This window comes from Ursus arctos, unplaced genomic scaffold (assembly GCF_023065955.2).
Source record: "Ursus arctos isolate Adak ecotype North America unplaced genomic scaffold, UrsArc2.0 scaffold_25, whole genome shotgun sequence".
In the NCBI taxonomy this organism is placed as follows: domain Eukaryota; kingdom Metazoa; phylum Chordata; class Mammalia; order Carnivora; family Ursidae; genus Ursus; species Ursus arctos.
In genome coordinates this window covers 20,567,165-20,583,667 of record NW_026622930.1, presented here as the reverse complement: position 1 = coordinate 20,583,667, position 16,503 = coordinate 20,567,165, and the positions used below count along the sequence as shown (strand labels likewise).

At 41.9% G+C, this 16,503-nt stretch overlaps 1 protein-coding gene across 7 annotated transcripts in view; it reads right to left on the bottom strand.

Moving 5' to 3' along the window:
• Positions 1 to 16,503, bottom strand: part of STON2 (stonin 2) — a 173,771-nt gene that overhangs the window by 111,335 nt on the left and 45,933 nt on the right. For 6 of the 7 annotated variants that reach the window (XM_057318736.1, XM_026519395.4, XM_044391311.3 and 3 more), the window contains 2 exons: positions 6,103 to 6,377; positions 4,025 to 4,300 (listed from right to left, as the gene is read on the bottom strand). In XM_057318736.1, the coding sequence (XP_057174719.1) occupies positions 4,025 to 4,300; positions 6,103 to 6,190 (364 nt within the window). In that variant the 5' untranslated portion in view covers positions 6,191 to 6,377. Of the gene's footprint in view, positions 1 to 4,024; positions 4,301 to 6,102; positions 6,378 to 8,282; positions 8,667 to 16,503 lie in introns of those variants that run through there. The other variant, XM_057318737.1, reaches the window with a different exon arrangement.

Below are 16,503 nucleotides of genomic sequence, written 5' to 3'. Positions count from 1 at the left end.
AGACAGCTCCGCCTCTAGAAGGATGAGTTAAACCCATATATGGAAACATAGAGAATTATTGTTTGAGTAGTTTTCAAGCCACGATAATGCTCTCAACACATTTGAAAATTGTCATTTCTGGATTTGTTCTCTAGTAATATCAATACATTCCATAACCTTATTATAATGCAGATCAAGGACTAGGGTAAGGCAAGTGAGGCACACCTCCTTTGGGTACAAAATTTGGGGAACCAAAAATCTCAGGAATCAAACAACATTTTAAATACGGGATTTTACTATACACTTTTTTTTTTTTTTTTTTTTTTTTAGTAAGCTCTAGGCTCTACGTGGGGCTTGAACTCACGACCCCAAGATCAGGAGTCACATGCTCCACTGACCGAGCCAGCCAGGCGCCCCTTAAATGCAGTATTTTAAAAATATCAATGAGCAAATTATGGCCCAAAGACTAACCACCTATTTTTGTAAATAAACTTTTATTGGAACTAGGGCCAGGATTACGGTAAGGCCAGTGTGGCAATCATGCAAGTATTGGCTGAATCTTGTTTTTAAAATACTGATATTTTGCTCATCGTGGAGGGTTGTTGTTTTTTTTTTTTTTTGCATTGTTTTCATTTTTAAAAAATAATTTTAAAATAATTTTGATTTTTTAAATGAATTCTTTTTCATTAAAAAAAATTTAGGGGCACCAGGGTGCCTCAATCAGTTAGGTGTCCAACCCTTGACTTTGGCTCAGGTCATCATTTCAGGGTCCTGAGATCCAGCCGCAACCAGTTCCACACACAGCACAGAGTCTGCTTGTCCCTCTCCCTCCCCTGCTCTCTCTCTCTCTCTCAAAAAAGTAAATAACACCCATTTTCCTTCAAGACAACCATTATACTTAAGTATGGCACAAAAGTGCTTTGTCACAGAGAACATTAAGAAGATGTACTCGGGAATCAAGATTTAATCAAATTAATGATTTTTACTACTACATCAAGGGTATTATGTGAAACGGACTTTTTTTTTAGTATGAGTCCATGGTAGCCAGAAGTTTTACTCACCATTTCTTTTGTACCATCGATGCAAATTCTAATGCAGTGAAAAGGGCAATCTTAGAATTCTTATGAAAATGATTTTGACCCCACAGACCCCTTGAGAGACTTTTGGGCAATCCCAGGGATCTACAGACTTCGAGAACTGCCGCATTAAAAGGTTTTAATGATATGTCAAAAGCACCACTAATGACAAGCTAAGATCCTTGGTCAGATGGAGGCAGCAAAAGTATGACTAACCCGAGGTATTTGCAAAACTAAGTGCTGAGGAACTGAAGCAAACTGGCCATCTATGCAACCACCGTAAACACAGCTCTGAGTTATCAGGAAATCTTTGAAGATAAAGGTAAGGTATGAACGAGATGCGAACAAATCTGAATGCCATAAATATATGGCATTTAATGAACTGAAAGCATGGCCAGTTTGGGGCAAGTGAGTAGAGGAACACCACTGTACCCATCCCGCGCCTCCCCTGCCTCCTGGGAATCAGGGAGCAGAGGAAACCACAGCAGGAACAGCAGGAAGGCGGACACGAACAGACCATCGACTGTTCCAACATCTGGGGGCCAGCCTGCCTATCTTGGAAGCTCTCCCTTGTCACTTTCCAGCATACAACCTCGGGCAAATTCCTAAACCACTATCTGTTTCGGTCTCCTCATGTCCAATATAAATATAATATTCATGCTCTCCTCATATGATTGCTGTAAGAGGTACATGAGAGAATGAAGTCAAAGCGTGGTGCCTGAGACAGTATTTGGTAAACACATCTTACGAAAAATAAGAAACTTTTTTTAAAGATTTTATTTATTCATTTAAGACAGAGAGAGAGCACAAGCAGGGATGGGGTGGGGACAGGGAGAAGCAGACTCCCCGCCGAGCAGGGAGCCCAAGGCAGGGCTCAATCCCAGGACCCCAAGAGCATGACCTGAGCCAAAGGCAGTCGCCCAACTGACTGAGCCACCCAGGTGCCCCTAAAAATAAGAAACTTCTGTACTGATTCACTCCCCAGTGTTGGGTAACTCTTCTGCACATGGATAAATGCTTCATCAGCCCACTGTCCTGCCAGAGTTGGGTGTTCAGTAAAGCTTACTTCCTCCCTCCTCCAGCCACACCAGGACGCCTGTCTGGACCTGTCATTTCATCCATGCTGCTCTGACTGTCACGGCTCTCTCACCAACGATTCACTAACAAATCTGATGTTTAAATATGAACAAGTAGAGAGGTGCGTGGGTGGCTCAGTCAGTTACGTATTTGACTTTTGCTCAGGTCAAGATCTCAGGGTCCTGGGAATGAGTCCCCTGTCTTCGGGCTCCCTGCCAGTGGAGAGTCTGTTTGTCCCTCTCCTTCTGCCCCTCCCCACTGCTTGTACCCACGCGCACATGCTGTGTCTCCCCCTCTCTCTCAAATAAATAAATAAAATCTTTTAAAAAATATGAAAAAATATACATAATATGTAAATTATTATGTAAAAATGGAAGTGGTTATTATATAGAATTATGCTTTATATTTTCTTAACAATTGTTTTATTGGTGCTGAAAACATGTTTGAAAACCAAAAGAATTGTTTTTAAAAATTAAAACTAGGGGCACCTGGGTGGCGCAGTTGTTAAGTGTCTGCCTTCGGCTCAGGGCATGATCCCAGCGTTCTGGGATCGAGCCCCACATCAGGCTTCTCTGCTAGGAGCCTGCTTCTTTCTCTCCGACTCCCCCTGCTTGTGTTCCCTCTCTCGCTGGCTGTCTCTCTCTCAAATAAATAAATAAAATCTTTAAAAAATAAAAAAATAAAAAATAAAATAAAAATTAAAACTAGCAAAACATTTAACCCACCAACAACAAAAAAAACTATCAACCTTACTTTTCTCTAGTAGGTCTCTGTGGTAGACAAAATAATGTCTCCCGAAAGATGTCCATGTCCTAATCCCCAGAACCTGGGACTATGTTACTGTACATGGCAAAAGGGGCTTTGGAGACGTGATGAAGTTAAGGACCCTGGGATGGGGTGATTATTCTGAATTATCTTGGAGCGCTAAACGTTAACCACAGGGTCCTTAAAAGTGGAAGAAGCGGCAGAAATCAGAGGGAGATGGGATTACAGAAGAAAGGCACAGAGAGAGCAGCACTGCTGGCTTTGGAGGCAGAAGAAGGGGCCACATGCCACGGAATGTGGGCAGCATCGAAAAGCTGGAAAGGGCCAGGAAACAGATGCTTCCCTAGAGCCTCCTGGGAGGAATGCAGTCTTGCCAGCAGTCTGAATGAGCCCAGTGACACCACACCCAACACTCGGACTTCTGAACTACAGAAATTGTAAGAAAATAGTTATGTTGTTTAAACCGCTAAGTTTGTGGTAATTTGTTACACAGCACATGGAGAACTCAGACAGTCACAAAGGTTATCCAGTCAGCGTGGGCACGCGTTGGTGCACGATAAAATAAGCAGCCAGGTCACCAGGGTGGGCACTACCAACTCCTCTGGCTTTGCTAAGCTCCCCCGAGCAGCTTCTGGCTACTGAAATGCCACTAAGTAAGAGAATTATCATCAGCGATAGTCCCCACCCCTAAGGATTTAGATCTAACAGGTCTGGGACACAGGTATATCCATGTTTAACTTGTGACTCTACTAGAAATTGATGGTGGTCCATGCTCTGAGAGGCATTCATTTCTGCTTGTAAGGAGCTTATAATTTAGGTGCTGAGGAAACATAATTCCAATACCTAATAGATAAATAAATATGCATACTTCCAAAGACAGGTCAACAGCCAGGGACAAGAACAGAAGGCTAGAAATGGCCCAGAGCACATAAATCCTTCCATAGGCTTTGATAACAAAGCCCAGTTGTGGAAATGAGCCAGATGAGATCTCTGCCAGCGCTCCTGCATGGCCGGTGCCGGAGGGCTCTGGTAGATTCCTGGCAGCCCTGGTACACCTCTCATGGCAAAGCATCCCTGATGAGCACAGACCTAAGCCCAAACCCTTCTCAGCCTCCCACCTGTCTCACCTGTTTCCTTCTGAGGTGGTGATGTGCTGGCCCAGGGGGTGTCGTCTTCAAATTGAACCCAGTTGCTGATGGCCGAGGCCAGGTCCGGTGAGGGCTGCTCGGGGCTCCCAGGAGGGGAGGTGGCTTCAGAGATAAGGCCCAGCTTTTCGGAGGAGTCATCCTGCTCCGAGTGGGAAAGCTCCTGAGAGCCTCCATCTGCCACGTGGTTCTCCCCAGAGGAGCTCTCAGACTGGTCTGAGTAAGATGACAGTGCTGGGAGGTGCTCTTCGGTACCCCCTGAAACACATACCAGATACCACCATCAATCACGTGAGGAAGGCCACCCTTCAAAACCCTCATGGAGGAAAATCCCAAGGATAGGTAAAGGGTGATCACAAGACTCACCATCCCGGTGGGTTCGGGTGAAGAAACAGCCATGCCCACCTGTCTCCATGCTAAGAGAGTGTTTTCCTAATAACGCGTACGAAGGATAACCTCAGCATGCCCACAGCCAGGATCCAGGCAGGCTGAGAATGGAAATCTTATTCACTATTCTTATCCTAGCATCTACTCCAGGCCTTGAGGGTCACAAACAACAATGCTTATAGAGGCCAAACAGAAATATAACTGAGGGGAAGGAGAAAAGCTAAATGCAAGGGACTGACGGAGACTTTGGCTGAACAGGAGGGCTTCTGTCTGGACTAAACACATTCAAATTCACACTTCCAACTCTGTGCAGTCCAAACCACATGCATCTGCAGACCGCCAGGTGCAAACTCTGTACCAGCGATCAGCTGAATGAGGCCCCTACCTTTCTAGCACTCTATGGCCTTCTAACAGCCTTCAAAAAAAAAAATTTTTTTTAAAGAACTATATCCTAATTGTGGTGGTGGTTACACAAATCTAGACACGTGCTCAAGTTTCTCAACTGCATGCCAAAAGCAGTATAATTGTACTATATGAAAACATTGTAAAAATCAAAGTACTAATATAAAACTTTCTTCTCCCATCACGAGCCACACAAACTAGTCTACCTGCATGTACCCAAACCCTTTAGACTGGTGCTGCCCAACAGAAATAAGAGCTGAACCACATATGTAATTTTAGTAGCCACATTTAAAGGAAGTAAAAAGAGGTGAACTACTTTTACTAATATAAATTTCAACTCCGTATGTTGAAAATTATTCTAATGTAATTAATATAAAAGTTATTAATGAAATATCTTACTTTCACTAGGTCTCTGAAATTCAGTGTGGGTATTTTATACTTAAAACATGTTTCAATTCCGACTAGCCACATTTCAAGGACTCAGCAGCCCCACGGCCACCATACTGGATGGCTCACCTGTCCGCTCACACTTTCCACGTGCTGTCAACGAAGCTGAGCTGATAGCAGTTCGCAGCGGTAGCTGCAGTAAGACAGAACCAGCCAGCGAGGCTCTGCAAATATCTCCCATCCCCTATCGTGACCTTCATCCCTGAGGACCAGGTCCCCAGAAGTCAATTTAGCCATCGCGATGGTGGATGACAATTAACTGAGCTCTTTCCACATGCCAGGCACTGTTCTAAGCACTTTGCATATATTAATTCATTTAATCCTCACAGCCCCCCCCCCCCCGAGGAAGGTACTGTGATTACCCCTCCTGCACTGATAAATGACTGAACAGAGAGATTAAAGAGACCATCTACCCAAGGACACATCCCTTAGCTGTGTGTGACAGAGCCAGGGTCCGAGCCCAAGCAATCTGTCTCTAGCGCCTGTCACTCTTCACAACGATGCTTTAAAAACTGAGGAGATCCAAGGGAGTAACACCCTGAAAGGCCGAGTATAAAGTAATGTGTAAATACGAAGTTTACGCTCCTTGGAAGAAAGCACCCAATACTTTTGGGATTTCCAGGTCCTTTCATTTGGGACTCGAAGGTTCCTAAAAATGATTCCTCCAGGCTTCTAAGTGGAAGAAACTGCTCCTTAAGAAAGTGACAAACTGGCTCTTTTTCACATATTAAGATCCCACCCAAAGAATGATCAAGGAGAAGTCATTATAAACAGTGTAGTTCTTTGCTAAATATTTTTACTTAAGAAATGAGAGTTCTCCTTACCCTCGGAAGGGACAGGAAAGAGTGGCTCCTCATTGAAGGAGACCCACTCTGACTGGTGGGTGGCGATCACATGGTCCAAGGTCGTCATGCTAGGAAGGCACTGGTCATCTTCACACCGATGGCCTCAGGCAAACCCCAGAGCAATGTCTGGGGTGGGGGTATGGTAGCACGGTGGACTTCGGCCCCAGCTCTGTTATGAAGGTCTTGTGAGGGCGGCACTCAGAACGTAGACAGACTGGCCCCTCTTGCCTTTGTCTAATCGGCCAAGTGGAAATCTGTTTAAAAAATAATAATAATAATTAAAAAGGACAACTATCACATTATATCCAATCCACACAGGTCCAGAGTTTTCAACGCTGCCCACGAGGGGGTTTGGGTGGTTTCCAACTTGTGTTACTTCTCTCTGCCCTGTCTTGTCCCCACTTCTGTACAGAAGTATCTGCCTTTAGCATCAAGATCTCTGTATAGTCCTTCAGACCAGACTTGTAAATAATCATGCAAATTTTAGCAATCAGATTCCCAAATTTCTCCAATCATTATATTTTGAAAATACTTTTATTTATAATACAATGCCACTGTTGTAAAACAAAAATTAAAACTTTTCAAAGTATTTTCACTTTTTTTTTTACTAGATGGTAAAATAAAAGCATGTTCTTTCCTACTAAATCGTAGCACTTTCTTGCCTTAGGCAGGTAGCTCTTTGCAAGCCTGATTTAAATCTTTGGCAGAAACCCAGACATCTCCAGATGGTACCTCCAAGCATGGTTTACCAATCAAGAGAAATAGAAATGGAGTCATCTTGTTCATTTGGAGTAAATGGGAAGGGAATATTTGCTTTAGTAAAAAATGTGAGTTAAAGAAACATTTTCAATCTAGGCCAATTTGAATTAGTACATAAAAGTCTAGCCTTTACTCACACTGCAATTATGTTCTATGTATATAGAAAGATACTTAATAGACTCACAATTCTGTTTGCACTATTAATGTCCATTTACAATTTGAACCTAGCTCTTGCTCTTATGATAAATTAATAAAATCTGAATTAATGCAAAATTAATGTGTTTCCACAAAAGAGCTACTATTTGCCCTGAACAATATCAGTTCTTACTAATGGAATACTTACAATATTCATTTTAGTCTAGAAAAATTTAACTCACAGCCTTCTGACCAGTACATAACAAAAAAAAATGCTGAGGAAATTTTAGTACAGATTATTACCTGCTATAAATAATCTATGCTGGGGTTAAACAGAACAGAAATATGTAATAGTTTTTGTCTTTTTTGGTACCTAAAATAGTTTTGCTATACAATACCATCTAAAAATAACTGCTTGCATACGTTTATAATTTTCAAAAACATATTTTTTATATATATTTGAAAGATTTTATTTATTTATTTGAGAAACAGAGTGAGAAGGAGAAAGAATCTGAAGCAGACTCCACACTGAGCACAGCCCAACACGGGGCTTGATCCCACAACTGTGAGATCATGACTGCAGCTGAAACCAAGAGCCAGATGCTTAAGTGACTGAGCCACCCAGGCGCCCCAAAAACATATTTTCGTACCATACTTCATTTAATTCGACAGCCATTTTAGTTGAGTAAGGCAGATAGAACTATAATTCCTTTACAGATGAAGACATTTGGGGTGAGAGGAGTGATTTATCCGACATTTACTGTTTACAGGCCCTTGTTTGGTGCCCTAAGATGTTTCTTCCAGACTTCTAACTGGAAGAATTCACACATCCCAGAACAGGGACAAATGGACTCTTTTTTCCTCCGTGATAAGATCTTATACACAGAATGATCAATGAGAGGCCATAATAAGCGGGTGTGGTAGATGTACGAAGCCAGGAAATGATCGATACCACCCCGAGACCTGGGTCTTCTGGTGCCAAAACATTCTGATCTTTGGATCACGGCCACACACACAAAAAAGTACCAGAATACATGCAAAATCACCCAACTAAAGTACTTTACAAACATCAAGTACAACAGAACCATAATGAAACGATCTGTGAAACTCCCCATGTGGAAATCTGCCAGGCTACCCCAGCTGTGCACAGAATGGAAAGCCTGGAAATCTCTCTTCCAAGTCCCTCTCCAAAGATTCTTACCAACCACGGGACCAGACATGTGCAAACAGCCTGGAGAGCACAGCGCTCCAAAACCAGATCTCACCAGAGAACCACGCAGAGCCCAGAGATCCTAAAGCTGACTCTGGCGGACTTGTGCCTTAAAGCCGTTCTCAAGCCCCATCAAACATTAGTGTCACTCAGTGTGCTCGCGGCTGCAGGCCAAGACAAGACAGCAAAATAGAAGAGTGCGACTCCTCCTCTCCCCACAACAGCAGCATGTAAGCCAGGTCCAACAACAACAAAAAAGCCACAACACAACACATGGGCTGACACATGCAGCGTCACAGCCCAATGGGGAAAACATCCTCCCGGCCCCGTGATGATGAATCCAGCAAAATTCACAGATGAGTGTGGGTGGGGGAGGGGACAAGGGAAGAGGAGAAGGGAAAGGATGAGGCCAATGGGACAAATACAGAGAAATTTTAGAGCTCAAAGATTTTTTTTTTTTTTTAAAGATTTATTTATTTATTTGACAGAGAGACAGCCAGCGAGAGAGGGAACACAAGCAGGGGGAGTGGGAGAGGAAGAAGCAGGCTCCCAGCGGAGGAGCCTGATGCAGGGCTCGATCCTGGAACGCCGGGATCACGCCCTGAGCGGAAGGCAGACGCTTAATGACTGCGCTACCCAGGCACCCCTAGAGCTCAAAGATTTTAAAGACCAACGGACCAACTCTCAAGTTCACAGATGAGTAAACTGAGGCCCAAGGAAATCAAACGTAGCAACAGAGAATGAGGGCATGGGCCTGGGATTTGAATCCTGTTGGCCTCTAAGCCTCATTTCACCCCTGTACAGTAGGAATCACAAGACTCACTCTATAATTTTAAGGATTAAAAGAGATAATATACATGGAATGCTTAGTACAGGGAGTAATGAACCCCCTGTAACAATCATGATGGTAATAGCAGGTGACCGCACAGAGGGCTTTCTACATGCCAGGCCCCAGTCCAAATTCCTTATGAATGTCTGCTGTAGCCGTCACTGCTGTTGTTAAACAACTTGCCAGAAGTCACACAGCTCGTTAGTGGAAGTCTCGGGACTAGAATGCAAATTTCATGAAACCACCCCGTTTCTGTCATTTCCACATTCTGGCATTAGGGATTTTTCTTTTCAATCATTTTTAGAGCAGTTCTCCCAGATGTTACATGGAGTCAAGCACTCAATCCCCTCTTTACTGAAACAGGCATAGTCTGGCTGAGGAACCAAGACTACCTCTCAGAAAGTATGAGTGAAAGAAGAGCCCCAAAGGTTTATCTACACTTCCTTAGCTTGTCATTCCAGATCCAGACGTGGGCTGGTTACAGATAATAAGTAGCCCCAAGAAAGTCTGGTGGAACAAATTTATTACAGGGAACCTCCTATCATAATCCTGTGAAATGGATTCTGGGTATTTGCCATGAAACAGCCACATCCAATAAGCCACGAGATGTGGCTGTGCCAGCAGCTGGAAACCACAGAGGAACCCAATAATTGTGAGGCTAAGTTCACACTGCTATTGGGTTCTCTATAAAAACCTCACCTCATTTTTAGAATGTGAATCATAAAGTGAGGCTTAAAATCACCACAGATTGGTAGTGACTCAGTATCAGCAGCAGGGCTAACCAAGAGACACAAGTTTCATTGAAGTCTCTGGGTTGCCACTTCGGAGGTCAGCTTCTTTCTCGGCATCCCTTACACACTAAAATCTTGGGGTGAAAACACAGTCGGCTGATGAGATGAGTCACAGAAATGGATCTGTTTTGTGCCAATCCTCTGACACACATTCATGAGCCCTATGTGTTTGGACATGTACAAAGCAGCCTTTCAGACAGTGACCCTCAAGCAGCTTACAATCTAGCTGGGGACACGGAAGAGCAACACAACAAATCTGGAAATAATCCTGCTGCAGGACACACTAGAAATGCTGTCTAGCCAGAGAGAGATCTGCAAGGGCTGGAACCATAAAGAACCAAGCAGATATCTTGGATTTGAAGGATATCCTTGGTTCTGGACCACCGGAAGATAAGAGTCAGGATATCTGAGGACATCCTTGGGACAGAGGATCAGCATAAGTGAAGATTAAGAGTCGGACCTTTGTGGGCTTGTTTTTAGGCCAGTGAAGAGGTCAGTCTGATGAAAGCTGAGGAGTCTACTGAGGAAAGGTGGGGAGAGAGGACTGGTAGCCTTAACAGCTAAGAAGAGTTCAGTGGGAAATGGTAAGCTGCCTAAGGTTTAAGAGTGGAGAGTGACTGAAGAAACGTGCCTACGGGAGATTAACGTTCCTCGGATTGCACTGACAAGGACCTTGGAGATAGAAGCTATCGGCCACAACAGGGCCTCAGTGTCTTGGGCAAAGTCAGGGGCCAGCATCATCAGAAACGTGTACTGAGTTCTCTGTGCTGAGCCCATTTTAGGGCCTGATGGTACAAGGAAGAAAAAGACAGCATCGCTGGCCTCAAGTAGCTTACAGCAGATGGGGGGGGGGGGGCAGGTATGGCAGCAACATGAAACAGTAACACAGCTCTCTAACCTATTTTGACAGGTTATCCATCAAAACAATGACAGCAGAGCATAAAGGGATTAAGAGACTACTGGGGAGTAGGCGGTCATGAGCTACACCTTAAATTGGAAGGGGGGGCTCTGAGCAAAAAGGTGGAGGGACAAAGCCATTTTAGGAAGAGGGAGCAGCACTGGCATGTCCAGTCAGTGAGTTATGTTCTGTTGATGGTAGAAAATGGTAGGAGTGGCGTTGAGTGCGCTGGAAAAGGAGGGGCTGGAACAGTGACAGCTCTACATTTCAGAATGAGTTTGAACTCTTGAAACAACCCTTTCCATTCCCACAGCCAGTCCCTTGATTCAGCCCCTCATTGTCTCTCATCCAGATAATCACCTGTCTCTTACCTTTTTCCTTGCCTTCATGGTCACACCCCTCAACCTATTAATCTACTGTGCCAGAGTGCTCTTCCTAAAACCTGAAATGCCCATGCCATAGCTCTGCTTAGAAACTCCTCAGGGGCCCCTCATAGTCATAGACTCCTTTCCTCCTTATGCTAGCCTGAGTCAGTTTCTGTTGCTTACAACCAAGAGCTCTGATATATGGGACCTTCCTTGACTCCCACTAATCCCACTTATCCCTTATCCCCCATATATTCCATGTGCTGATGGTATCTTACTTACACTAATTTATCAAATTATAATGAAATTATTTGCTAATGTGGCTCTCATGCTAATTAGCACGTAAGCTCCCTGGAAAAGGGGACTGGATTACTTTCTTGTTGATGTCTTCAACTCTTAGAATAGGGTCTTACATTTAGTAAATATTGAGTAAATGGCTGAATTAGTGAATGAGCAAATTAACTTGTTTTACAACTCTCCAGGGTTTTGAGCAGGCAAATGTTTTGGTAAGGTGAATTTAAACACTATATATAAGATAGCTTGAGGAACATTCTAGATATAGGGCAACATGTTCATTTTCCTTTCTCTCTAAAACTGTGCTGATTCCAATACAGCAGCTACTAGACACAAAGTAACTACTGAAATGTGGCTCATCCAAATTGAGTTGTTCTTTAAGTATAAAATATATACCAGATTTCAAAGAGTACAAAAATGTATAAAATATCTATTTAATAATTTTTATATTGATTACATGTTGAAAAGATAATACATTAGATTTACTGGGAACAACAGAATATATTGTTAAAATTAATTTCACCTGTTTAACATTTTTTAAATGGGGCGACTAGAAAATTTTAAATAATACACATGAGGTTTGTACTCTATTTCTGTTGAACAGCATGGCTCTAAAATAGTCCATTCTTTATTTCATCTTTGTTTTTGAAAGACATTTTTCAGTAGACATAGAATTTGAGGTTGACTTTTCTTTTCCTTATTTTGTCCTTTGGTCTCTATTGTTTCTGATGAGGAGTTGGCTTTCTCTCCTCCCCTACTGATGTGTCATCGAGTTCCTTGACTCGTTCTTCTATCATCTTTATTTCCTGTTAAGTTCATTCCGTGAATTTTTCATCTCAGGTATTCAACTTTTCTATTCTAAAATTTCCATTGGATTCTTTTATAGTTTCTATTTCTCCCTTGAAATGCCCTATATGTTCATTCACTATGACAATATTTTCTTTTAGCTCTTTGAACATATTTATAATAGCTGCTTTCTAGGTTTTGTCTGCCATATCCAACATCTGGGACATTTGGGAGTTAGTTTCTGACTTTTTTTTTTTTTACTACTTTAATATTAAAATCAATATTTCCCTATTTCTTTGCATACCTACTAATTGTTGATGATACACTGAAGACATTCTGGATTTGATCTTCCTCTGCAGAGTTAATTTTTGCCAAAAGTCAAAATGCTTGCTCACATTCCTCTTGTATAGGCTTAGTCTTCCACTTTGTTGGATGGATACGGATTTGTGAAAAGCCAACAATGTCTCCTACGCTTCTCTAACAACTGCAGAACTCAACTTCCAAACTCAAATCTCCATGGCAGATTTCAGCAGCACATGGCTCTAGGCTTTGTTAGGGTGGGTTTAGAGTAGGTCTTACTCTAGAGCAGCAGCTGGCAAACTACAGCCATGACCCAAGGCTGGCCCTCCGCCTTTTTGGTAAATAAATTCATATTGAGACAAAACCATGTGCATTCATTTACATACTGTGGCTGCTTTTGCTCTACAATTAGCAAATTTGAGTGGTTATAACAGATGCTGTATAGTTCACAGGACCTAAAATAATTACCATCTAACTCTATAAAAGAATTTTACCAACCCTGATTGAAAGCATGTTCCTTACCCCTAAGAAGCAGACTTTGTGTCTTTTCTGGATGCTTAGAATGTTAATAATGTGTTAGGGAGGTCTTTCCAGTGTGGCTGGGCTGGACTGCCAATGTCTCCCAATACTGCTTGACCTCTAGTATTTCAGTCCCATTCTCAACCTTGGAGCCACCACTTTTGGTAAGTCTCATATGGTTTCAGACTGTACATTTGCACTCCAGCCAGGCCAAGGACTCCCTGGGTATACCCAGACACACTTCTGCTCCCCATTCCCCCATGCTACTCTCTCTTCTCTAATGCCTTGTCCAGCAGATTCCAGCTGCTTCAACTGCCCTAGACTCTGATCCCTGTTTCCTTAGCTCAGCAGGACTGCTGTGCTCAGTGTAGACTCCAGCATATGATGCTGCATCAGGAAACTCTCCCCTGGAAGACAGCCAAGGTAATCATCAGGCTCACCGCATGAGCTTTCCTTCTCTCAGGATTGAAATACTGTGATCTCTGTTGACCAATACCTGAAAGCAGTTGCTTCATATATTTTGTCCAGTAGTTTCATGATTGTACACTACACAAGGACTAGTTTGTTACCAGTTATAGCCCAAATTGGAAGTCCTCCCCTGGAACATTTCCTTCTGACTTGTAATCATTTTTAAAAAGAAAAAAAGAGGCCAGTTCAGATCATCTAAATCATGGTGATTTTATAGTGACATCCTGTAAATCTTAATTAGAAGTTTTAGAAAAGTTTCATAAATCATATGAAAAGGAAAGGAGGGTTTCATATAGCTATATGGATTAATTCCATCCCTTCAGAGCTGAGAAAATGTTTTGTTTTGTTAGGTTAGCTATGCTTTATAATACTGTAACATAATTCTTGTTTGCTTAGTGATCCACAAAGGTTATTTAAATCTGAGAATTTAGCCAGCTCCCTCTTATATCTCTTTGCCATATGTATTCTACTAGGCAGCTACTTTGGACATGCCTGCATCCACTCGCTGGGTTTTGAGGCTACTGGCAAACGCTATCCAGCCATCTGTTTGGGGTTTATGCAGAAACATTTCAAACTAGATCCTAGTGCCTATTCCAAACCCCAAAGTAAGGCCTAAGCCTTTTTCTGATCAAAGACAAGCATCTCAAGGTCAAAAAGAAAACTGGGACAAAAGTAAGACTGAAAAACTAAGACCACATAGATCGTATGTATTTCTGCAAAGCTTTCTTCTCAAGCAAGACATTCAACAAACTTCCTGAACAGCAACTACGCACTCAAAATTTGCAATGTATGATACAAAATAACGTCAAGCATGGTTTTGTACTCTGAGACCTTTGTCACAGTGGGCTAAAGAAATCACAAAGATTTAATCATGAAGTTAAAGTAACCATGCCACTTGTTTCATAACTTCTCAGAATAAACAGAAGCCCGGAAGGCACAACTGTCCTATGACGAAGACCTATATCAGATTCAGGACCTGGAAGACTGCTTCTCTTCCTTCTCCTAAAGTCTTTTCCTTTAGGAGAGAACAGAGTTCATTTTAACAGAGTCTGAACACTGAAGAACACACACACACACACACACACACACACACACACACACTTTAATTAACAGGGGCTTTGATGTTCCCAAAGGAAAAGGTGAGTGGCTTTGGCTGTATGCTTCTACTATCTTTTCACCATTTTTTCTTTCATTTAAATATATTATTCTTTAAAAATTAAAAAAAAAAAAAAAAGACTGATCACTCTTCTTCCACTGGAAATTGGTGAATGAATAAAATGAACACCCTGGCCCCAAGTCAACCATACATAAGAACTCCAAAAGGAATATATATCATATTTCAACCAACATCAGTATATATCCATGATTCTCTATGAACTAACCCCACACTCTTTCTCTTTCAATCACATACACCATAATTCCCCATCCCTAGATGTCTCTTTTGTCCCCTCTAAAGTCACATTTGTGTGTATATACACATACACATATATACAAATACATACACATATAAATATATATATAAATATATATGCATATATATGTATATCTCAAGGTTATAATTACAAATATTTTATTATTTAATTTTTCTTCAAAATAAACAATCCCGATAGCTATGTTATGAAAGAAATCTAGGGCCTCCCATTCAGAATCAAGGGTCTAAGTCACGCTTGGCCTAAAACACAGGCTGCATCTGCTCTTCGGTGCATTCCTGAGGCAGTGACCCTGCAGGACGCTCCCAGGTGCCTGAACAGCATGTTACATTCAGAATGGAATGAATAACCCTGGCTGAATAAAGGTCACCCTTTAAGATTTGCAGAATATGTTCTAGTACCTCAAACTCTTAGGAGGGCCTGGCCTACTCCGTCTAGTCAACTCAGCTTAGTTTCATATCTGGAATAGGAACACTAATATTTTGCCTGTATGAAAGTAAGAAGTTGGTGCAGATAATTTCTTTCCATCTGTATTTTAGAGCCATAAGTCTATCACTTCAGATGTTCCATCATAAGACTCTCAGTTGCCTAGGCATCTATAGGAATCTTGCAATCCCAATGGTGGCCATATTTCCTAAGCATAACCTTAAGACTTTCCAAGAAGCTAAACAAAATAGATTGTAAAATGCATCTCATTTTAGAGATCATAAAATATTTTTAAATATGTATATGTATATGCATGTGTACACACAGACACACACACACACACACACACACTTCTTAAAATCAAAGAAGTACTCTTATTTTTATACCAAATACCAAAAATTACAATTAGTATATATTTCCAGGTTGCAAAGAACTTCAGGGATTATGTCAATTCATTCTTACAATAACCCTCAGATAAGTAAAGCAGACATTTCTCTCAATTTATAGATACATGAACTGACTCAGGGAGGTTGCTTGACTAACCTAAGGTTACACAGTGAACCATGACAGAGTTGGGACAGGATTACAAGTCTCCTGACTTTAACTTCTGTACTCTTTCACTACACCACATTCTGCCTTTCAGGAAATAGGTATAACAGAAATGTTAGCTGGATCCCCAACATCCATTTCCTCTCCTCATCCAGCACCAGGGGGTGGTTGGTACTGGTTAAGCCAATCACAAAAAATTTCTATTCCTGCTTTCCCACCTCCCTTGCATCTAGGGGTAGCCACCTGACCAAGTTCGGGTCAATGAGACATAGATAGAGATATGATGAGAACTAAAGTTCTGAGAGTGGTTTTTGTCTTTGTTTTGTCTTGCTTTGCATCGCATGTCTCCATGAAGTACATAGATAACACTCCTGCAGCCCGGATCCTTCTCCCTTTCTCTTTTTCCCTATCTCGAATATGGCTGTGATGGCTGGAGCTATGATAATCACACTGCAACCACCAATGAAAGGACAAGAGAATCACAGTCACTGAGCCACTAATCCAGGATCAATTATCTTTCATCTCTACATTTATTATGTGAAAAAAAATGTTTTTCTTTAAACTACTGTAATCAGGTTTTCTGATACATGCAGATGGAGGCAATTCTAGATTAACTGTGGG